This window comes from Mytilus trossulus, chromosome 6, assembly GCF_036588685.1.
Source record: "Mytilus trossulus isolate FHL-02 chromosome 6, PNRI_Mtr1.1.1.hap1, whole genome shotgun sequence".
NCBI classification, from domain to species: Eukaryota; Metazoa; Mollusca; class Bivalvia; order Mytilida; family Mytilidae; genus Mytilus; species Mytilus trossulus.
In genome coordinates this window covers 28,383,010-28,408,898 of record NC_086378.1, presented here as the reverse complement: position 1 = coordinate 28,408,898, position 25,889 = coordinate 28,383,010, and the positions used below count along the sequence as shown (strand labels likewise).

Here is a 25,889-nt window from a genome sequence, read left to right as displayed (position 1 = left end):
AACACAAAAAAGGTTGAGTCAATAAAAACAGACAAAAAACAAATGGCAATGGAACTCTTGGAAAAACAATGATCATGTTCATGAGTTGGTACAGGTATTTATAGATTTATAGAGAAGATGTTAGGAACTTGTTTTCAAGCTTGTTAAGCCTTCCATTGTAAGACAGTTGTCAATATCTCCCTTACCAAATGTGTATATCCCACCATGATACCCTTTCAGGTGATCACAAAATTTCAGGTAACAAACCCTGTTCATTTTCTGAAAATGGAAATTCACTTCCTGCTTAAATCTATTATTGATAATGTTAATATAAGTATCCAAAATGTTCAGTGCATAAAGGACAACGAAGTACCTACTTATAGATATGCAGGTTTTTAAAAGCTTTGTCATTACTTTCAAGTAGTCAGACAATAGAAGTGTAAGGGGCTAAGTTCTGCTCTCAACACATGTGTATCCCCCTTTTTGGAGGGTCCTATAAGACTTTCTGTAAATATTACAGCCACTGTAACTATGAATTCATTTATTTTTGTGAGAATCAATTTTTGCAGATTGAGGAAAACTTGCATTTTTCAAGGATATCTGATTCCATGGTTTTGCCAAACTCTGCATACAAACCATGTAATTCATTGATCATTTGAATACCAGTTCCCTTGTACCCACGAAACCCAAGAAAATTGGTATCAAACAAATAATAATAAATCCACAGTTATTATATTTCTGTTAAGTATGATTGTACTGTAGCTGTTTGTATGTTCATCTCCCAGTCATCTCTCATATAACCCATCAAACAACTGCACTTTTCTTTATGGTTAATCACTTCCCCTCCAAAGCCTGATCAAGTATGTACTTTCCAATCACAACAATTATTAATTCATCTCTATATTACCATAACCACTTCAAAAAATATAATTGAAAGCATAAAAATACAAATATTTCATTGGGTTCAAAGAGTTTCTTATAATGGGTTTATGTCACCAGGAAGATATCCTCATTTTTCTGTGCATTTCACAAAAAATCATACAGTAAAAGTACTTGCAAGTCATACAAATTCCGTATAATTACTACCAATTTGAGTTCTACAATTTTTGTGAAAAGAGCTTGCAGACTTTAGCATAAAACTTATCCTAGATGCACAGTTATAGTACAGTTCTGTATACATGGCATAAAAATAGTGTGCCTAAATGTTTATCTCCTAGCAATCATGGTGCAAAAGCTTTATAAAAAGATATGGAGAGAAGTGATGATTAGTAAAACATTTGTTTGTCTACATGTAGGAAGCTGATTATTGACATTGGATTGATATATACACAAAACAGATAGAAGATGTGGTATGATTGCCAATGAGACAACTTTCAAAGAGAAAACTAAAGACCAGATTTATGTTCAAAACAATAAACGAAAAAACACATAATATATAGCCACAAAAAACAACCACTAAAATACAGGTTCCTAACTGGGGACAGACATCTATAGAATATGGTAGGGTTTAAACTTGAATGTGGATACACAATCGTTCAATGTTCATTGTCAATATAACACCCATCTAATCATGGTCCATCATAAACAAACAAATATAAAGCTGATATTTGTATTTACCAACAACATATCTTAAGCTTATATATAGTGTATGAAGACAGAAGAAAACTGTAAATCCACACCATTCTTTAAGCCAGAGAATATTTAGAAGATGATACATGTTGATAAGTGAGCAGGATTTGGCTTGTATTCAAGGTTTTATGCAGTGTAAACATTGTTTTTGTTATATACATGGCATATCCTGTATCTAATAGGAGGATTTTCTATAGAAATTATTACATTGTTTTATTGAACAAGTCAAGGTGCTAGGCTAGCATCTGGTTCATGTCTAAGGTCATTCTTCATCAGTAATTACTTCACTAGGGTGTTGGTCATAATAATATATAATTGCTTATCAAACAGATAAGTTGTGTGAAGGTTGTTCAATGATATAGTAAATGATGATCTTTTCTTAGTTTCTCATTCTCTGCCATTTATAACTGTTATGAAACATTGGGTCAATAAAAGATTTGTGTTGTACACCTTATTATTTCAAAAGGTATGGGTTGATTGACAGTTAGTATTTAATGCCTCCCTCTGCACTCTTTGACTATAATGGCAGCCAATTTTTATTTGGGGAGAAAGGTATGGTACCCAGAGAGACCTTAATGTCTCTTGTGTGGGAAAAGGGGGGGCAGTATGGGCTTTGCTCATTGTTGAAAGCCATACAGTTACCTATAGTTGTTAATTTCTGTGTTTTTGTCTCTTGTGGAGATTAACAACCAAATGAACTAAGGATTGTAAAATGAACATATAATGTGGTAAAATTATATGCAGTCAAAGTATATAAGACTTTTTAAGTGTGACTTTTCACAATCAATGTCCTTAACCATGTTAACTATTAGCATTATTAGGGAGGGTTGCTGATAGTAGCTTCATTGTGGGATTTTTTTCTCAGCATTGTTGTCTGAAAGTCTAAACTTGTGACAGGAAGTGATATCATTGACACCTTGTTTTAAGTATAATAATACTATCAGTCAGAGATAAAAATACTATCAAATTATATAACTATCAGGACTTTTAGATAAGTGTATACCTTGAGAGGATTACTAGTATCAAGACATGAATAAACACCCCCTGATAGTATAGTCATCTCAAAAACAGTCTGATAGTTATAGTATATTCATCAGAAAATATTCTTCACAAACACTAACTGATAGTATATTCATAACAAACACTCCCCCAAAGTATTTATCAATATATATAAGTCCTTATAAAAAAGAAGATGTGGTATGGTTGCCAATGAGACAACTATCCACAAAAGACCAAAATGACGCAAACATTAACAATTATAGGTCACCGTACGGCCTTCAACAGTGAGCAAAGCCTTATTCAGAATCTCACTGAATCTTAGTCATTGTCAACATCCATGTGTTTATATTTTTGTCAATCATATTTTATTTTTAGCTCTATAACTACCTTAGAGTATGGCACATTTTTTGGTTTCTATGATTTACACATGTTTAAGAAATCTTTCATGACAGTTACTTGGAAATTCATGATCATTATATAATGCATGCTTGTTTGACTTGTCTCTAATAAACACAACATAGAAAGTGGCAGACTGAGAACTCTGACCACAACATAGAAAGTGGCAGACTGAGCCACTCAGACCACAACATAGAAAGTGGCAGACTGAGCCACTCAGACCACAACATAGAAAGTGGCAGACTGAGCCACTCGGACCACAACATAGAAAGTGGCAGACTGAGCCACTCAGACCACAACATAGAAAGTGGCAGACTGAGCCACTCGGACCACAACATAGAAAGTGGCAGACTGAGTAACTCGGACCACAACATAAAAATGAGGGGTTCTGTGAATTTCAGAATGACCAGACTGATATCTTTTACTATTATAACAAACAGTTCTTGTCAAATTGGCTTAAAGTATAGTTAATGGGCCATTCAGCTTGATCAGTCGTCTGCCAAAAACTATATGGATCTCAGATACTACACAAACTGTCACATGGTCCCCCATCCAATGTATATATGGTAAACATTCACGTAGGTACATGTATGTGACAACTTCAAAACATAGAGTACAAATGTTTATACTATACCAGGAATTACTTATTTTTACAAATAATTTGAAAGTGTCATAATAAATGTCTTTAACACCAATAATTATCTAATAATTTTGTTAACAAAACAACTTGACCCATTATTGTTATGATTGTAAGATTTTCAATCAACATTTTTTTTCTTACTAGTCTGAAAAGAGAGAAAATTGAATGACTGTCCAGATTCTCCTATCCTATTGTCCAAATATTTAATTATTACACATTTAACACTCTGTGTCATATTTTAATATTCCAAGAAAACATCTCTCTTTAATCAACAATGTATATTTTTTATATTAAATATTCATTAAAAAAACACAAATGATAAGTTTTTAAAATATGAATCATGTTTGTTTACAAACTGAAAAACCTGTCTCTGCAGGGCAATTTGTACTTTGGTTACACCCCCACCCCTTACCTTCTTGTGAAGTTTATATTCAATTGTTGTAATAGTAGCCTATGAGATACACATCTTTCATCCCTATCACTTACTAGTCAGGATATCAGGGAGGATTTAACAACTTCCTGTACAGATTTTATGCACAGGTATAAATGACATATTTGTTAAACAGGTAACACGTCAATTATTTTCTCCCTTAGGGAACCCCAAAGATTATTACTTATTTACTTATTCATCTAATACATATACATTATCCTGTTTCTTTAACTTTTTCACATGTAACTTTTTCACATGATTTAAATGATAAATGAAATTTTTCTATTTTTATCGAGATGATCTTTAAAAAATAAATAATTAAATAAATATTGGATTGTTTTCTTGGTGCAGGGGAAACAATTGAATTAATCATGGTGGCGATTTCTTCAACAGATAATTTTTCTTTGTAGTTAGAGGGTGCTACCAAGGATTTCTTTTACTGTTTACTTAACAAGATAATGGTTTAAGCTGCCCCTTTATCAATGTCTGTTATAACAACAGGGAGAGATGGCATTGTTTTTAATAAAAAAAAAAAGAAAATAAGATAACTTTTAAAAATTATAGATAATGAAATATTTGTAAGTAAATTAAATAAGAGTTATCTTCCTTTTTTAACAAGAACTGTCAAATAAGAATTTCTGGGGTAGATAACTGTACAAATTTGTGTTATTATTCAGAAAAAATCCTAAAGTTCCATGTAATGATACTAAGGTGTTAGAATTATGCAACATTACAATATTTGCCAGATTAATACAGCACAATGACCTGAGGTTATGAGTTCAGCTCTATCCTAATTGACAATGATTGCCAATTTTCCTGCCAAAAGTCTGTGGTTCTCCCAATACACCTTCTGCATCCATCTATACAAACTGGCCTCAGGATACTTGAAGGTGGTGTTTAACACCAACAAACAAACAGACAACCAAAACAATGATGAGGGTCTAAATCTACGTTTAGTGATTATAAATCCACATATCTATTCTTTTGTCTTTCTTGGACCACAATTCTTTCATGTCTTTGGTACCATTACAAATGCATTAATTGATATCTAGTCAAATATTTAACTTCCAAGTTGCATATGAAAAATGTATGAACAGAAATGAATAATGTGAGAATTTAATAAATGAAAGCTGTCTAAAAGTGTGTATTACACAGGGAATGGTCATTTTTCATTATAAAAAACATGCCGGTATAAATGTCAAGGACAAAGGTCATTGAAGGTCAGACATTAACACATTACTAGATCAGACAGATACAAACAAAATACTGAGCCAATTCCTGTAACGAATTAAATATTCCATTTACTAATGAAACAAATGCCTTTCAGAAGATAATTCTACACACCAAAGAACAACAAACACACACAAAGGTCATGAAAGGTCAGACATGAACACAATTACTAGTTCAGACAGATATCAACAATTTACTGTGCCAATTCCTGGGTAGAATTAAATATTCCATTTACTTATTAAACCAATGCCTTTCAGAAGAAAATATTACACACCATACAACAACAAACACATATGAGGGTCACGAAAGGTCAGACATGAACACTATCAACAATATATACTGAGCCAATTATTAGGTAGGATTAATTATTAATACTCTATTTATTAATCAAACCCATGGTGAAGATAATACACACCATTCATCAAACACACACATATCACACATACAGTGTATAAAATGAAGGTTGTGTGTTTAGTTGATGTGTACACATCCATCACATGTAGACTTACCCTTTGTTTTCTCTCCAAACAAACTAGATTTCCTACGAAGCTTTTGTTTTGACTGCATAGTGTTATCAATACAAATATCAAATCATAATTTCCACTTCTTAGCACATTTTTTTCCACTTAAATTCTTCTGGAATATTCACCTAAATACATACTTGTTGAGCCAGCAAAATTTAAGATCAAATTCCACAATTATAGCATCAAAAACCTGCACTTTTTCTCTACATAATTAAATTAAATCTCAAAGAATCACACGATAATGGTGTAAATTATCTCCCTTTAGTTATGGTTTCCACATTATCCAGAGCTACAAGCAATACACAGTTCTTCTCATTATATAATCATTTTTCTCCAAAATATGATGACTTTTCCTGAAATATTACACAGTTATTCCCCCTGATCTGCACATGATACAACACAATGAATCAGTAATTAATTTTTATAGATATCGCCAACAAATTATGGACAAATATGATTAACAATAATCACTTTAATATATCCTGTATTGTTTCTTAGTATTAAGATTTTACTCTTCACTTCATTTTTAAAGATAGCATATGGTTATGTCGAAAAGTCGAAACTGTTTTAGTACTTAAATAAAACCTCTCAAATGATTCTTATTCACATACAATATTGAGAAGATACAATGTCTTTCAACTTTCTGAAACTATAAGTAATTCTCCAACTGACATGGTGTGCAGTCTTACATAGAGTCCAAGTCACAAATTGAAAACACTTGAATATTTTTTTGGAATGTTTCTTTGAACATCCTTATCTAACAGAGATATGATTTGGGTGAACGTCCCACTCTAACAAAGATATAATACATCATGTCATATCTTAGACAATACCAAGTTATGTAACAAACATATGTACTCCCATCAGTATCTATATAGCTATCTCACTAATATACACAAATATATTGCAATAAATTTCGTTTTCCTCTGAAATATTGGAAATAATTCAATTCATACTCAACACTGTGAACGTTTAAATTAATCCATAAAATATCTAACTTTCCCTGAACAAGTATTGGAACTCTACATTATAACACATAATAAATATTTCATCAACAAATTCTCCATGTTCAACAGTAAATTCTATCGGAACTGTGCAATTAACTGTGATAGGTTCAATGCAACGTTTAAACAAACGCTGATATCTTAAGAAAATATCTCAATTTTAATCAGTCTCCATCTCTATGCATCCATTGTGTGGTTCAAGTTATAATATTAAGTAGTGTATTTTTTCCCAATAAAATTGTATTTGTTAACTATTACACATATTTTAATCCCGTAACACGGCAACAGGTTTTATACACAGGCCTCCAATATGGAATCAATAATTGTAAACTTCTTTTTATATCAGAATTGGACACAACACTTCACTAAGAGATCATGTATCGAACTGGTAGAACAGTGCTGATCAATAGAGCGTAACATTAAAACACTGTATGGCTACTGGCATTAAAGTATAGTGGAGTTACACCTGATCATTTCAAGTTAATTGTAAGATAAAACCCGAGATGATCCTAAATTCAATGTAACACAAGTATTAGGCTTGTTTGCATCTGATTAGAACTACTTGAGAACTTGGCATATAGACTGATATACAACTGTAATGATAATAGCTTCTTTGGTCAGTAGATATTTAAATGGCTCCAGATATCAAGGGGTCTTCTTGTGTGTATCAACACAATGTGTCTCCTAGACTTCACCACATTAAAGTCCCATTGTTCTATTCTGACTGAAGTCGATTTTAATTTTCCTCCAAACTTATGCCAGTAAAATGACCAATATAGTTTTCCCCTTGAGGATAATTATAACAGCTGATATCTGCCAGTTCAAGGAAATAGGTTTTAACCAGTCTTTCTAAAGAGTCAATTTACTGGTCAATTAGAACTAACTTCTAAGTATTTTATTATCATGCATTCTGTGTGTACACACAAACTTTTAACAGAATGTTTAACTTTACCAACCTACATAATCCTGCCTAAATTCACCTCTGTTTTCATTTGATGCAGATTAAAATCTATTGTAAACGTACATCTGGATATTGACTGGGTTTTCTTTTAGCTTATATCCTCCCAGAACGGAGTTGAACAATAGAAGAAAGTAAGTGAATGACTGTTAATAGATCAGTACACTTTACATAAGTAGAGAACATAAAAGATGTCTATAAAGTAGTTATTTGTTTTGTTTCTACTATGTCAATATCTTTGTCATTAGGTATCATGAAACACCTGACCTTTTTGTCATTACAGGTAAATTTATACAGGTAATTATCTCAGGTCAACAGGTACTTTGGACAGCAAAGATAAATTACGAAAGTTATGCTTCATGCTGAATACAAAATAAAATTTCCAGTAAGGTTTTTTTTGAAACAGGAACTTTGGACAGCAAAGATAAAATCTGAAATTCATGTTTCAAACTTGATACAAAATAAAATTTCCAGTAAGAAATACTATTGATGGATGTATCAAATTGCCTTTCCGATTGGACCGTCTGCTCAATCTATCATGATCAGAATGCTAGGAGAAACATTTGTCAGGAAAAACAATAAACTTTAGCAAAGTCTTGAACATTTATCATGCACACTATTATTAGTTGTGTATAAATTGTATAAGCCTCCATAATTTTATGTCATTTGTATATTGGCAAGAAGAACTACCTCAGGGTAAAACTCTCAAAGAAATCTAGAGGTTAGTGACCTACTCAGAAAAGACAAATCAGGTCACATGTTTCCACATATCTTCTTTTTGACCTTGAATATTCTCAAGAAATTAAGAATTTTTATGCCTTCATAATTGATTATCGTTTCAAAGTCAGAAAATATTTATTCTGCTTCTTAATAGAATACACAAGTTAATTGATTAACAATACTGAGTGTACCACCAATGAATATAATTTCAAAGTTTGTTAGCTTCAGCAAATATCTGTGTGAGCTAATATATTTTCCTCGTACAACTTTATAAGAATCTTGATATCAACGATTCCACTAAATCATATCAACTCCTCGATTTCAATTAAATCATATTATTTCAATAAATTGTATCAACACTTAAGATTTTGTTAAATTATGTATCAAATCTTTCGAGTATTTTTCAAAATTGAACTTGAAAAAAGTAGTCAGAACCCTAATTTATTCTAAATGAAGTTTCTTGGGAATCCATGATCAGACTGTTCCAATCTTTTAGCCTCTTGTCTCATCATGGGAAATGAATTGCCTATGACAACTAGAGAGGGAACCAATTAAAACCTTTGACAAATTTCTTCAATGGAACAACTGTGTCATGGGAGAATTAAGGATCCTCAAATTAAGATAACAAAAATATAGAAATCCTTTAAATTGAAATGCTTAGTGTGTAGCATCATATTCACTACTAATTCTGATATAAATGTTAAACTCAGTACAGTTGGTACTTACATACTTACATGGCAAAAAGTCTCAATTGCAAAATTAACCTTGGTTACTTTTTCTTCTGCACTTGTCTATACCAGCAATAGATAATAGACATAAGAAAAACACATTACTGATTAAAAACATAAACAAAGCCTTCAATTAGAGGCTGATATATGTTATACACATGTGATGTAACATTAAGTAATGAGGGAGGGGAGGGAACAAAACACACGGTAATCAGGAAGTCCCAATTCTTGCCAAATTGGTAAATAACGATAATAGGAAACATTACCAACAAAAGCAAAAATCCTGATTTATCAAATTTTAACCACATTAAAAGTCGTACAAATCCTTGAAAGTTTTTCTTAACTTTTCTCATCATTAAAGTTGTAAATCTGACCACCCATATCTATTTAGGGGTTTCCATTTAAAGTTTAAAAGTTAAAATTATCCGCCTCACTGGAGTACAATAGTTGGACTATCATGTGTAATGTTTATAACTGTCATATGTATATATATCATATGTAGGCCTTTTGTCCCGATCTTACTCATCTAATATGGTCTCCACCCTTTTGAGGAAGTGCACACCTTTTATACAGGTGTTATCTATAATAACTTGTCAAAAATTACAATATATTGACAAGGTTCACTGTAATATAATCACCCATGTTTAAACTGTTTAAATCAGTCACTTTTCTTCCCCATAATTTGAAAATTTAACACCATGCCATTTAAAAATAGCATTGTTTTCGTAAAATTAATGCACCACATTAATAAATATGTATTTATACATGAAATCAATTATCACCAGGGTACCACAGTACTAATAAGGACCCTTGGTAGAGCACTGTTGGTAAATGTGTGCTCAATTGCAGAGTTGTAGCCAGGGGGGGTTCGGACAAACCCCCCTTGAAAACAAATAAGCACTAACTGTGCACCACTTATTGCGGACCTCTTTTTGTATTGTTACGAGTTACAATTTATGACAAAAATAAGCAAAGACCCATCAAAACAACATCTGATAAACAAATTTAATAATACTTTTAGATATTTGGATGATATTTTGGCTCTCAATAATGACGACTTCAGTATGTATATTAATGAAATTTATCCTGGTGAACTCACTTTAAATAAAGCTAATACTAACAATGACCACTGCCCTTTCCTCGATCTTGATATCTATATCACTAACGGAAAGCTGAATACTAAAATTTATGATAAAAGGGATGATTTTTCATTTCCCATCGTTAATTATCCGTTTTTAGATGGTGACGTTCCCTTGTCACCATCTTACGGTGTTTATATATCTCAACTTGTACGATTCGCTCGTGTATGTAACAATGTTTTAGATTTTAACGAGAGAAATTTATGTATTACTGAAAAATTATTACACCAGGGTTTTCGATATCACAAACTAGTCAAAACATTTACTAAATTTTATCATCGGTATAAAGACATCATTCGTAAATATAGCTCAACATGCAGACTTTTTATACGTTCAGGTATTTCACATCCAATTTTTTATGGAAATATTCTTTATAAAGCACAAAGGTGTCAGTATTCACCTCATAAACTTACAAAACCGTTGAATAGACTTATTAAGAAGGGATATAATTACGATACTGTTGTCAAGTCATTAAAGATTGCATATTTTGGCGTTAATATTGAGTCACTGATAAGGTCTTTGCGTCGGAACTAAACACATTTATTCTAAAAACAGTTGTTGGCATGACACGGGTTATGTTCTTCTCATATATGTTATGATGGTATGATACTAAACCCCTTAAGGGAAGGATTGTGCCTGATGTTCATATGATGAAATCATAATCTTTCAGTCAGTTTAATTGAAGTCTGGAGCTGGCATGTCAGTTAACTGCTAGTAGTCTGTTGTTATTTATGTATTATTGTCATTTTGTTTATTTTCTTTGGTTACATCTTCTGACATCAGACTCGGACTTCTCTTGAACTGAATTTTAATGTGTGTATTGTTATGCTTTTACTTTTCTACACTGGTTAGAGGTATAGGGGGAGGGTTGAGATCTCACAAACATGTTTAACCCCGCCGCATTTTTGCGCCTGTCCCAAGTCAGGAGCCTCTGGCCTTTGTTAGTCTTGTATTATTTAAATTTTAGTTTCTTGTGTACAATTTGGAAATTAGTATGGCGTTCATTATCACTGAACTAGTATATATTTGTTTAGGGGCCAGCTGAAGGACGCCTCCGGGTGCGGGAATTTCTCGCTACATTGAAGACCTGTTGGTGACCTTCTGCTGTTGTGTTTTTTTATTTTGGTCGGGTTGTTGTCTCTTTGACACATTCCCCATTTCCATTCTCAATTTGACTATTAAAGTCAATGTTCTGTTCAAATTGTGACTGTTAATGTCGAGTTTGTGAGTCCAATGAACTTCCTGGCTACGGGCCTGAATTGTTTCAATAAAGTGGGTTCCATGAAAAATGATAATGCTCAATGTTAGATATTGGTTGATTGGTGTTTTCTATACACTGTATCATCACATTATAGCGACAACAATGCAAGATTGATAGCAATTGAAAAGGTGTCTTAGTATAATCAAGACCTGGCCTTGCGGTTATAAAACTTTCGAGCACAAATTTTGTACTCAGACTCAACAATCAACCAATCAAAATACTGGATTTTGTGTTTCGAGCACTTATTTTGTACTCAGAGTACTGAGTAAAGTTTTATGACCGAGAGCCCTGGGGTTGAAGTCATTAAACTTTGCTCAGTGGTTGGAGCACAAAAATCATGCTCGAAACATGAAATCCAGCATTTTGATTGGTGGATTTTCGAGTACGAGTACAAAAAAACTGACTCAAAAGTTTTATGACCGCAACGCCTGTTTCAACATCCAATACAGGCACAATCATAACCCTACAGGATTTATTTTACCTCAGAAGGCATCTGATCTCATTGCTTATTTGTCTATATACCATATATCTTTGGCAAGGTTTTGAATAATCCAAGTTTCAAAATCTAAAAGTTCATAACTTTTGTGAGTAGGATCTTATATTGTCATTGGAAGATATGTTTTATCAAAAAGCTATTTAAATTTATCACCAATTCTATATATAAAATAAGAATAATTCAAAAAGAATCTATGTCTAAATTATACTGTAGTGAATTCACATATTTCAGTTCAAACCAGATGTTTAAATATAATTGATTATTTACTTAAATGTATACATTATAATTTAACTGCTCTTTCTCAAGAGCTTTACAAATAATAACATTACTGAGAATCAGATAAACTGCAGAGACAAGATGACACTTTAATATTGCAATAAATTTATGAACTACATATTTCTAAACCTTAACAAACAATCAGTCTCTGTACCTCTTTACTGATTTCCTAAACCTGTTCACATAGGAAAATCCATAATACATATAATGTAAGGGTACCCAAATTGCACCGAGTACCCAAATTGCACCTATTTAGAAAAAATAGCAATGGTATTCTTACAAGATTTCCTAGAGACTAAACAATTTGTATTTTTATGATTTGATACTATGCACGTCTTTCAACATAGGTAAACATATTTAGATTTACACAAAACGTTCACAGTATTCATCAACAGATGGACTGTTTACTGAAAAAGCAAAATGTACGTTAACGTCACCATGCGACGTCATCAAAACGTCATCCTTTTAAAATTAGCAAATACAATATGTTATGATTATACATTTCGAAAAATATGAAAAGTGAGCATGGACTAATATCAAATTATTCAAAATATTTGAAGAAATTAAACAAAAGCTCGGTTATTAGACTTTTGACGATGTGAATTTAAGCATGGATGCAATTTGGGTACTCCTCATTACAGAATCATGGAAGGTTTGGAGGTTGATTCAAACCCATTTTTTATGACTCAATATGGATTAAAAAATAAATTGGTGTACCTAAACAATAAAGAAGGATAGGGCTTCAAAATAAACACAGTTTGGATATTTTTTTCTTTATCATAATAAAACGTAGGTGAAAAAACTGTCAAAATAGGTGCAATTTGGGTACCGTCACGTTAATCACTTCTTCTATATGATGATAGGCCCATAGCCAGAAATTTCCAAGGGTGTTTTTTGGACTCACAAACTCGACTTTAACAGTCACAATTTGAACAGAACGTAGACTTTAACTTATTTGGTTTCAAGGGGGGGTCGTCCTCAAGGGGGGATCTATAATCTCATCAAACATACAAGTTTTTAACTACAAAACTGAGTCCATTGGAAATAAACAAAACTTTCTATTACTGACCTAACTAGTCAAACTGGCTTTAATGGCAACCTCTTTTAAGCATACACTTGTATAATGGCAGATCACCCACTTCTTGTCCCACTGGAGAAATAACTTTGCTTTTTGAACCTTTTTTCAAATGTCATCTCTCTAATAAAGTGAGTTTTTTTCTATTTCTCATAGTGACCTTTACAAACCGATTTTACTGTAGTTAGCTTATTTATTTGTATTTTTTTATAATGTGTTTGGTTTAATGTATATATTTGATAACTTATAAAGAATTCATGGCTCACTAAACAAACAAATACATTTTTATAAATAAAGTGAAGGCACAAATTATTGAGCTGAAACATATTTGCCAATGCTGCCATGTCAGTGGGTTAATTTTTATATTTCCAAGCAAAGTAGTTTATTTATTCTTTCATGAAATTGTACAATCTCCTATGTACCTAGTCCCTTGTACCACCTTCTGACTTGTTATTGACCATATTATCAATCTGCTATCAGTACACACACAATAGAAACTGTACTATACAAGATAAATACAACAAACAATCATATCCACATGTTAACGCCTTGAATTTATGACAAGCATTTCTGAAAATATTTTTGAAAAAAAAATTGGAAAAAACTGTCTGTTTCCTGTTAAAATGACAATTAATATATTTGTTTCCTATCATTTTGGGTCAAAATGTAAATAAGTACAATTAAAAATTGATTTCTAAGGTCATATTCATAAGGTCATAACAATTAATGCGTTATACATATTTACATGCCTATCTTTCATTTCTGAGTCTTGCATGTTTATGAACTTTGCATGATACATGTACATTTCCTTCAACTTTTCATAATTGACAACATAAAACACACACCCAAATTGCAAAAATATAACACATATTTTACATTCAAACCTTATATAGACTGGTTCTGTAAAAATATCCACAAATGGTCACTGCCCACTTTTGAAGTAAGAATAATTTTCACTGTTATGTTACAAAGATTACTGGGCAATCTTGAGTAATTCTAAAGAAGTCCCAGATAATTTCCCAAACTAGTATACCTGTCACCTGTTGTTCCAGTCTTAGGGGAAGTGGAGGTATAAACTTCTTACTAATATCTTCCCTAATCTATGGATAGGTGAAATTTGATAGGGTTTGTTATTGGAGAGGCAAGTCAATATTTGAACTTTGATAAAATAAACTATCTCTTTTTAACCTAATATCAGTAACAATCAAGGGAACAGTAAACATTCAACAGTATATTACAGGTAAAAGATTATCTATTTATAGATATTCAGGGTAAACATCAGGTAAGTTTGATGATAGCTGTTATTTTCTAATTTGACGATTTTATTGCTTTTGCAGTAAAGGGTGTTTTCATTCTGACAGCGATCAGGCTTTTTGCCAAATTTTTAGAAGCATTTTCTTCATGTTTTAATTGCAAGGAAACTTGTTAAATATACTTCAATTGAGATGTGCAGACAATTTCCTCTTTTTTTCCCTTACTAATGAAAAGTCATTATTCCATTGGACAAAACACTTTAAAGAAAGAAGCTCCTCTAATTGACATGAAAACCCTGAATTGTAAACTTGTGTTTTTAGCCCTTTGAAGTACCATTTTTAGCCCTTTGAAGTACCATTTTTTAGCCCTTTGAATTACCATTTTTAGCCCTTCGAAGTACCATTTTTAGACCTTCAAAGTACCATTTTTAGACTTGTCTTCAGCAGTTTCCAAAAATTTGGAATGGAATTGGAACAATGTCAGAAACTTTTATTCATTGCTGGGTGGATATCTACACACAAAAACCGTTTTATGAATCAAAATGATCCCTCAAATCTTTGTAATATATATAAAAAAGAAGATGCGGTATGATTGCCAATGAGACAACTATCCACAAAAGACCGAAATGACACTGACAGTAACAACTATAGGTCACTGTACGGCCTTCAACAATATGCAAAGCCCATACTACATAGTCACCTTTAAACCCACTACATGTTCTCAAGTTTTTTAAAGTGCATAAATTTTTTACATCACACTTGCTTGCATGATTTTGACCTTACTGAGGCAAAACACTGACTGCTTTATTAGAAGCAGAAAATAAGAGTTACTAATAAGATATAAGAAGGTGTAGTATGAGTGCCAATGAGACAACTGTCCATCCTAGTCACAATTTATAAAAGTAAACTATCATAGTTCAGTCTTCAACACAGATTATATAAAGGAGAATCTCTTTTCTTATATAACTTTAAAACTGTCTATTTTCAGAACAAAGTAAGATGCACAAGATGTCTACGAATCAAAGAAGTCAGAGCTTCAAGTTATATTGTACAATTGCAATTTAACCTATTTACACCAAGATGTCATTAACGTAATTGCATATACTCTTTTACTTATCTTTTTTTCCTAGACATAATTGCTTGAAGAGTCCCAATCAGGCTAACGCCCTCATGTGTGCATGGGTGAATGACTTATCTACATGTAACATGGCAAATAAATGAATTATACCATGCATACAATGCTGGAAAACTAGTCAAAACTTCTCTAAACAGACGAATTAACCAAACCATGTGGTTTACAGGAATATAATTGTTGCCATAGTTCTAATTGAAAAGGGATTTTAATCAAAATTATATCGTAAAACAGAAATAAACAAGTTGTCCAGCTAAACAAATCAATAGTAATCGAGCAGATGGACAACAATAAAAAAGTATTGATCACTGGAATACTTTGTTGTACTGATGTTAGGAGTTATAGTATTTGCAGCTGAAGGTATTGTTTAATACTTTAAGATGAAGAATGCCCAAGTATCATAATTTGTCTATGAACTAATTTTCAATGCACTTTTCTGTTTATTAACATTAAAGTTCTTAAAACAAGCTCATTTCCACAAAAAGTAAGGATTATCAATTCCTAGTTTTCAACTCACAATTTTAGAACCTAGGATGATTTTAGTGTTAAGTTTTGTGTGTTTCTTTCAGTGCTTTTTGATCATGGTGCTATCTGTCTTACTTACTTATCATTATGGTTTTTGGTCTATTCTTATTTGTTTTTTCAAATCCAGTTTACTTATTAAAAGACATAATTTCATTGTCATACTCAAACATGGTCTTCTGGTTTCACATTGTCAGTCCTGTTACAACTGGTTTCACATTTGTTGCAAATAACTTTCCTGAACATGCATGTAACTTGGATTGAGAGTTGTCTCATCAGCACTAATGCCACATCTTCTCATATCTAAGGAATATGTGCAAATGGATAAAGCAAAAATTCTTTCTATCAAATAAACTCAGAAGTATAATATCATGCTTCCATGAGGTAATTAACTTATGACTCCTATGCCTAATCTTGTATTTGAAGACGGTATATACTAGTAGCAAAGCAATGCTTACCTTTCTCTCAAAAATATTCATAGAAAATCGTAAAATTGCATAAAAGTCATCAGAAAAAAACATACATAACACTCTCTTTTCATTTATTGTTTTTTATGTATTCGTAAGTACAAATTAGTTGTATAAAGTTTTAACATACAATGACAAATCATTTCATGTCAAAGTACTAGACAAGAAGGTCTGATAACTTTGTCCTTCAACACTACAAACAAATAATTAAATTTGTCCTCCATTCAAAAACATGTTTTGGTGATTTTTTTTAGCAATAACTGCATTTTTTATTCAATTTTAGAACCAAAAGAAAACATGATATTTTGTTATTATTTTACTGATTTTTTACTGCACAAGTTTAAATTTTCCCCAATGTTGGTCCTCAGGTACAAAAAGCCTTTGTATTTTAAATTGGACTTGCAACTAGAAATAGTCTGTGACAATGTGATTTTCAATAATAAACACCATCAGTAGCTATATAAACACGGGTTTACACTATTTGCAAAAGTTTTAGGCCTCAGAACTTCGTGTGTCAAATCATGAAGGGTCCTGCCAACCTCTCAAAATAACAATTTTAAAAGATTTCAATTCTGAAAATTGTATTTGAGCTCAAAATGAACATAAAAACTGAGAAACATGAAAATAAATAGTGTAAGATTGAGGAAACACATGTATACACTTCGAAATAAATGGCATTACACGACCTCTAAATGTTTGAACTGCCATTAGAGCCAAAACACAGTGTTTTTGGTACAACAGTAATATTACGGCCCCAACCTGGTAAGGGTTTAGAACACTGTGAATGTTGGAAAATTACATAAGGATTTTGAATTAGTGTTTGAAACTTTTGGTCTTGTGAATTTTCATTTCTATTTTTTTTTATTTATCAAAGGTAACCTTTTGGATGTAGTTGTACTGACTTGCTGAATATAACTCTATGTTTTTACTTAATGTATATATATTTTGGCATGCATGTTCAAGTAAAGTTATTTTTTTAATGATAAACAATTTAAATGACAACACTGACAGTGACAAGTAGTTCAGTCCTCTGTGTTTCATTGACAAGGTCATATAAATGCACATGCACTGACCCACAAGACATTAAATCCTATTTATATGACATAATTAGAGCACCTGTTAATTTATAATTATCTCAAATTAAGATAGATGATAAAACTAAGCAAAAGTGTTTTTGATGTGTTCAAATTGTAAATTTCTATTAGATATTTACCTCTTCTTTTGTAAACAAGCAGGAGATAATAAAAAAAAATTTAATCTATCATTTTTCGTCACAGAATGTTATTTTGTACAAATGCAATACACATACAGGTAAAACATTTCAAAGGTGTTTGCCTTCTTACCTGGAGAAACTATGTCTTCAAAACAACTATATAATCTGTTTACTTCAATTGAAAGATTAAAATTTAAGTAATACACTGACCTACTAAACAAAATTAAATTAAACTTTTAATATTTTTTTATTCTCATCTTTATCAAAGATATTAATTTTCTATCAATCCCTTAAGAGCCCCATTGATACGAGAAACCAAATGATATAGACTGAATAAAATACTCAGACCTATAAATAAATTCATATCTTTTTCATTTTAAAATTCTTAAATAGTAGGGAAAAAATTATACAGCTTTTAAAAAGGCACATGAATAGTAGTAAAATAACTGTTCATCAAGCATGTCAAAATTTAATTTGAATTCTAAACCATCTTATTATGCATGGTTCTTTTAACTGAGGCATGTGATGTTTATCATGTATGGTTCTTTTAAAATTAAGCATGTGATTTTTACCTGAGTAAAAGATGTTCTTCCTTATATATCTTAAGTAATTTGCCAGAATTCCAAGACACCAAAGTTCAACTATTGGACAAATCAGTCTTTTTAAAAAGGTATTTTTTTATTTCAAGGAAAGGAGAAGGTCCAGTAAGACCTCTTTTTGACCCCAAAATATAGCAGTTTTACAAAATTGTCAAAATGTAAACTTTTACTTAGTTATTGGATAATAGAATGGTTCTGCTACACAAATATGGGCTGTTTTTGACATTACAACGAACATATATTGGGTACTAGCACCATGAAGTCGTGCTAAATTACTGAAATCTTCACAATTCCAGCATTATAGTTAAATTTTAGACGGTTTCCGGGTAAAACGAAAGTGGCCGCATTTGTGTTTATCCAAAATATTGGAATTGAAGTGGTATTTGATGATAATACATAACATATGTAAAGATTGAGGATGAACACGGATGCGGCCACTTTCGTTTTTGACAAAAAACATCTGAAAAGTGTAATTTTTTTCACATATTTGGTAGATTTTTCATATTTGAGCTTGAATCAGATTGTTTTTAATGACTAGATAAGTTAAAATCTTGCACATAAATTAATTGAATCATATGAAATAGACACTTAAGTGTTTAAAAAGTGGTCAAAATCTTTCGTCAGATGAAACTGAAATTTGAGGCCAAAATCGGTCCTTACCGGACCTACTTTAATCTGAATTCTTACTGTCTGGCAAAAATAAAAATATAAAAGATAAAAGCCACAACTCCCTGAACATCATTTGCGAGTATGGACTTAAGAAACAATGATAGTCAGTCTGAAGGGGACAATAAACGGTTGACCCCTGAAAAGAAAGAGCCATATCTCTTGAATGTAAGATACCCTTGAAGTTTTCAAAAAAGAGCAGGCTTATGCCGCTACAAGGAGGCACTCGTACTCGCAAAGTGAAAAGGGATTAATATAAGTTGCAATAACTGGTTTCCCAATCCACTCTTAATAAATGTGTTTAAACTAAAAGCCATAACTTCTGAAGTCCTGGCAATGCTATGAACAACCATCACAGGTCTTAAAGCAACAAAAATGATAATGTCAATGAGACAATTTTCCACCAGAGACCAAATAACAAAGGTATTAGCACCTATAGGTTGCCTTTAGTCCTTCCACAATCAGCAAAAGGCATACAGCATGACTAACTATAAAGGCCAAGAATTAACACAAAATCAAGTTAGACTAAATTTGCAATTGTCACAATAGGTCAAGACAAGAGTGCACTCGCTGAAAACTTTACAATTATACAAAGAACCATGGAAATGTTCAGATGAACCCTTCTAAACAGGCTTAAACACCTTAAAATCATTTCATGCACCAAATAGAGTTGATCTTATAGTATCTGAGATATGGATTTGGCCACATATCTAGCTTCAACCTGATCCCTTAAATAAGGCCAAGCTCAGGTGAACCCTGTCTGACAGACATGTAAATCTTACAAGGAATCCATATACCAACTATAGTTATACTACTACAATGTACTTGTAATGAGTTTGAAATTCACATCAGTCACAAACAAAAATGGTTTTTTTTTAAAGTTGCAGAACAGCACTTATTAATTGAGGTCATGGACACATGGTCAATGGACACATGGTCAATGGACACATGACCGACAAAAATTTCATAAAATGAGGCATCACCAGATACATGAAGCATCCTGTATTGACCAAGTGTTTCATAAGGGTAAGTCACAGGAATAAGACAAGAGATCAAAGTTATATTCTTGTAAACCAGGAATTAAACATTGATACAAACAAACTGGCACAGATAGAGAAAATGGCTGATTATTTTACAAAAATATACCCCTTCAAACGTCATAGTGCAATAGATGTTAAATTCATTATTGGCATCATCCAAATGTATTTACCAAAACAACCCAAAACTCATCCATCTTATTAGACAATACATATACACCATTAGGGTATACTTTTGTGTACATTATTTCAAACTCATTCAGTTAACATAGCAATACAAGGAAATCCACATAAATAGTTAAAAACAAAACCTAAGAATACATTTATTCTGACTTCAGTGAAACTTCTCTATATGTTTGTTCTTTTGTTTTTCCTTTTTTTTTCTGTTTTCCACTATTTCTTAAAATTTGAGGTTGAGGGAAAAAGTCTTGATACATTTGTTCAAATAAAGAATTTGAATTCTATTCATTTTAAATATCTAAAGCTTTTATTTTTAAGTGCAATAATACAATGTAGAAGCTGAATCAAGAAAAATAACCAAAAAAAACCCATTATATTTCATACAAATTAATTACCTAATCAGAGAACTTTAAATATATAAACAGCAAATATATAGTTTTCCAAAAATGATAAAAAAAAAATCTGACTTACACTCCATATTGAACTGTTTATAAATCCATTTTATACAAAAAGTTGACTTTAATCAGCGGAAGCTGGCATCTAAACAACATCCAAGTAGAAAATAATTGAACTTATTTTTACTGCTGCAGTTTGGCAATAGACAAGATCCACCACTGTGTCAATTAGTGCATGATGGGTAACGAGAATTACACCTGATGTTCCAATTGTTAGAAATGTTTTTGTCAATGTTTTTCTGATATTGTACATTTAATTACTAATGTTTTCTATAATACCAATCAAATAGTGTTTGTTATTAGTTTGTTTCCTATCATATAAAGACACCATTAATAGTTTGGAGTTCCAAATGAATAAGAGGATCCCTTTTTATTAACAAATTAATAGGATTTCCAATAAGTTTTTTGTTGGGTAACATTTAGACATAAGTGACATAAAATTACATACTGATCTAAAATCCTGAAATCAATGGTGTTTATGTTGACCTTAGGAAAGCTTTCAAGTTCATAATGGAAGCATTGAAAATCAAATCAACTTTGATTTAAAGAAAGTGACAAGGCTAATTTCTATACTGATATATATTTCCAAGATGTTCTCATTTCTAATGTATTGCATAGATGCCAACCCCCTTTTGACACAATCAGTAACAAGCTATCAAATTTTCCGTATTTTTGAAATGTTTTCAGTAATCATTCATAAACGTGCATTTATCCATAAAAATTACTGACGAGTGGTTGCATAGTGATGTGCACTAAAATTTGTCGTTTAACATGTTGTCTGTAGTATGTATTCCATTAATTAATTGTTCAGATGTTCTCGACTCGAACATTTTCGTTTTGTCAAGGAAAGGTAGAGAAAGGGGGAAATGCAAGTTTGTCTTTTCGGAAGTCAGTTAGTTACTCAACAATAGGTTGATAACTCCCGAGAAACCAGAAGCATTATATTGGCGTTTTCTAAATACGGGACCAGGACGGAAAAGTAATGATAAAAATCCACGTTTTACAAAATTGAACGACGATGATTGGTAATCCGTAACTATTCGACTTTGACCGTAATAGCGTAGTTTTTATCGCAAAATCGGAAAAACTATGCAAAAATCGTAATGGTTGGCATCTATGTGTATTGGCTTATTGTACTACATTGTATATAAATCAGAGCACAGCAATTATAAAACCAACAAGTGAAAATTTGACACTGTCAGTAGATGCTACATGTACCTTTTAAATACTTCCTCCTTGACAGACCCAAACATGCAGAAAAAAACTTTTGGCACATCTACTTTACAGGGGTTTCACTGGTCCTGGCTAAGAAACCATGTGTAGGGGCACATAGCCAAGGAAACCAATGGTTTTATTTACCTATTACTATTTTTAGACTTCTTAGTAACCTTGAACTTTGACTTATTCACTCCAAAGAAGATACAATTTTGCCCCTTGCTTGTGTCTTTCATGTGTATAAATTTCATTTCAATAAAGCAAACATTAAATTAAAGTTACAAACCATTTGGTTCCATCACACCATCAGAGGGATGGACAGACCAACATATGGACAGAGGGGGACAGGTGGACAGAAGGACTAAAGGATGAACAGGAACAAAAGAATAGACAGATAAAGCAGTCATATGCTTTCTTATGCAAAAATAAAGAAATTGTAAAAGATTAACTATATTTCGAAGTTTTGTTATAAAAAAAATGCTTTTCTGCAAAATAACACTTGACATAACTAAATCTTGATTACACATTCTATAAATTTCACAAAGATTTGAGCATCCTGATTCCAGAGCTAACATCACCAGACTTAACCCAACTATACTGTGAAAACTTTATATACAAACATTAAAACCTGCCCTACTTTTGAACAGCTGACATCGAAATCATAAACTACAAGGATGAAAAGATTTCTCAAGTTTAAATGCAGTTGTAAAATAGGTTTAACAGAATGATTACATAAGGGCCCATCTATAGATCAAACACTATTACACAACGTTATAAATCACACGAGATATAGCTTCTACCGTGTGTATATCAGATAAACACATCCATCCAAAGAAGACAAAAGATGTATCTGTATAACTCATCATATTGTTTAGTGTAGAAAAGGTTCTTATCAATTCATCTCATTTTATAAATTGTTCATTGGTACATTTTAAAAAAATACTAGTTGAAATAATCCATCAATATTTCAGCAATAGATCAAGAGATTTATGTCCAAAGATCCCTTCAATCAAAGTGCAGTACACATCAATACTGCCTGTAAAGTGAATAACAGACTATGGGTAAACATCAATTTATACCAGTTAAATGTTCAGTGATGCACATGTTCTTTGGGAGATGTGCTATGCCAAATTAGAGCCGAAATAAGAATCCATACACCCAAGAGACTATTTTAACCTGTTTTGTTCAAAGTATTTACCATGAATGTACAAGAAATAATGTCTATATTTATAGAAAGACTAATCTATATCTGTAAATGTAACAATTAACAAATGATCTTTTACTCAATTGTGGATGATCTGCCATCATTACTATATTTGTGATTTATACAGCCAATCGTTTTCCCCAATATGGCCCTAAATACTTTTTTCCCTGCCCTAGTTGAGCTGAGTTGACATCTGGACGTCCAAAATTTTAGATATTTTACAAAAAGAGGTATTATATGGCCAGATCATTAATATTGCAGTTCTGTAAAAGATAGGACAATGTTTCTTTCTCAATTTTATCTGTTAAATTAAAACATTTGGCTGACAAGGCCTGCCATAAATGAATCAAAAGCAAGACAGTTAGCACTCATATACTGCCAATCAATGCAACTTGGTAGACTTTTCTCACTTCAAGAAAATATTTGAATGAAAAAGAAATATAGTTACAATGTTCAACCCTACTAGGTCAAATTATGCTGCAAAATTAACTGATATTGTCCATTTTTAAAATGGGATAAAATCTCTAATTTGGCATTAAAATTAGAAAGATCATATAATAGGGAACATGTTTACTAAGTTTTAAGTTGAACATACTTCAACTTCAACAAAAACTACCTTGACCAAAAACTTAACCTGAAGAGGGACAGATGGACAGACAAACAGACGGACGGATGCATAAACCAGAAAACATAATACCCATAAATGGTGCAAAAAAAGAAGTTGTGGTATGACTGTCAAAGAGACAACTCTCCACATGAGATCAAAATAACACAGAAATTAACAACTATAGGTCACTGTATGGCCTTCAACAATGATCAAAGCCCATACCGCTTAATTGCATGTTGTTTGCAAAATTATGAAATGCCAGATTTCCCCCAACATTGATGATGAATGAGTTCATGAAAGCCTAAGAGTCTACCTACTGCCACTCTCTAATAATAGCTGTTCTTTTCATTTCATGCCACATCCTAACAAATACTAAGACCTCTTATTTTAGATGTCCTATACCATACAAAGTAAAATGAATAACACTATTGGTATTCCTTAACTTAACCTTTAAAGTAACCATCAAATGAACCAATGAAATCAAAGAATAATTTACTGCAAAGGTCAAAGCAAGAATAAGAATAAAGTGTTACATCTCATTGCCATTTTCTCCCTACCTTGTTTTCCTTTATCCCTGAAGGACACCTACAGAAAGTGGTTTTCACAGAGGAGAGCCAAAATGAGTAAACAGAAGAATTATAGACTATTGAAGAAGTGATATGGCCTTCAGATTTTGGCAGATAGGATTTTCAGCTAACACTAAAAATGTACTGCTTGAATTATTAGGCTAATAACTATACATCATCTTTCTCTAATACAATTCTATTATTTCTGCTGTAGCTTCAACGATGCCAACAGTATTCAAGAAAGTAATGGATGAGTTATATAGGTGATCATTTACTTACAAACTAACATACCTTTGTACTTCCACGGTAATATCAAGTTTTGTTTGTTCTATTTTATTTATATAAGAACCCCCCTTTTTTAAAGATCAACTCATTTGAATGGGTACATAAAGTTGGAACCACCTCTTTATCCCGAGTTGGGAACCCCCTTTTAAAAATGGTTGGATCAGCCCCTACCAAAGTTCTTCAAATAGGATGGAACATTTGTTCACTTTTGATCATTTTTGTAAAACAGCAAGGATGAAGTGTCTGACATATCCTTATCGTTTTTCTTATTTTATCTGAGAACTTACTATTTATGCTTGACTATATTCAGTTATCAACATTCACTTATGAAAAAGACAAATAATTATATTCCAATTTTTCTGCATCCTTGTTTTTTGTTCATCATCTGGATTCTACTTTTTGAAATTCTTTCACTGCTCACCTTTGAGAAAATTAAACAGTTTATCAATCGTACTCACAATGGTCAAATTGGAGTCAAGATGTTAGATTTACTCACATCCAAGACAGTCAACAATATCCTGATGAGTTTAGACAGACAAATAGTATACAGCTAACTCATCAGAGACACTGCCAAGGTCATCATTGTTTTCACTAAACTTACCTGCACCTGTTTATATATAAATTATGCATTAATACACAATCACTGGTAATACAATTCATTTGATAGTTCAAAACACAGAAAGTTAAAATAAATTTGTTTTCCGAACTTCCTGAAAATAAAACAATTTTGTGTACTTACATTTAATCAGCTTCACCACATCTATATGATTGGAGTTTGTCACAAGGGTCCCATTCACCTAAAATAGAAATTGTCAGTTATAATAAAAATTTACTCTTCACTTGCCAAAAATTTATAAAATAGTTCTTAGAACAGACATGTACAAGGAAGCATGTTTTTTCCTTAAAAGCAGTAAAATATATCTGTGACAAGCATTCTATAAATATTCACTGTAATTTATTCCACAGGAAGACGTTCAACTTTTGTCACATACCTCTCTTGTACC

At 31.9% G+C, this 25,889-nt stretch overlaps 1 protein-coding gene across 1 annotated transcript in view; it reads right to left on the bottom strand.

The window, feature by feature from the left end:
- Window positions 1-25,889, bottom strand: part of LOC134721051 (uncharacterized) — a 111,988-nt gene that overhangs the window by 67,668 nt on the left and 18,431 nt on the right. Inside the window, exon 5 of the mRNA XM_063583753.1 lies at window positions 25,625-25,682. Coding sequence (XP_063439823.1) covers window positions 25,625-25,682 — 58 coding nt within the window. The remainder of the gene's footprint in view (window positions 1-25,624; window positions 25,683-25,889) is intronic.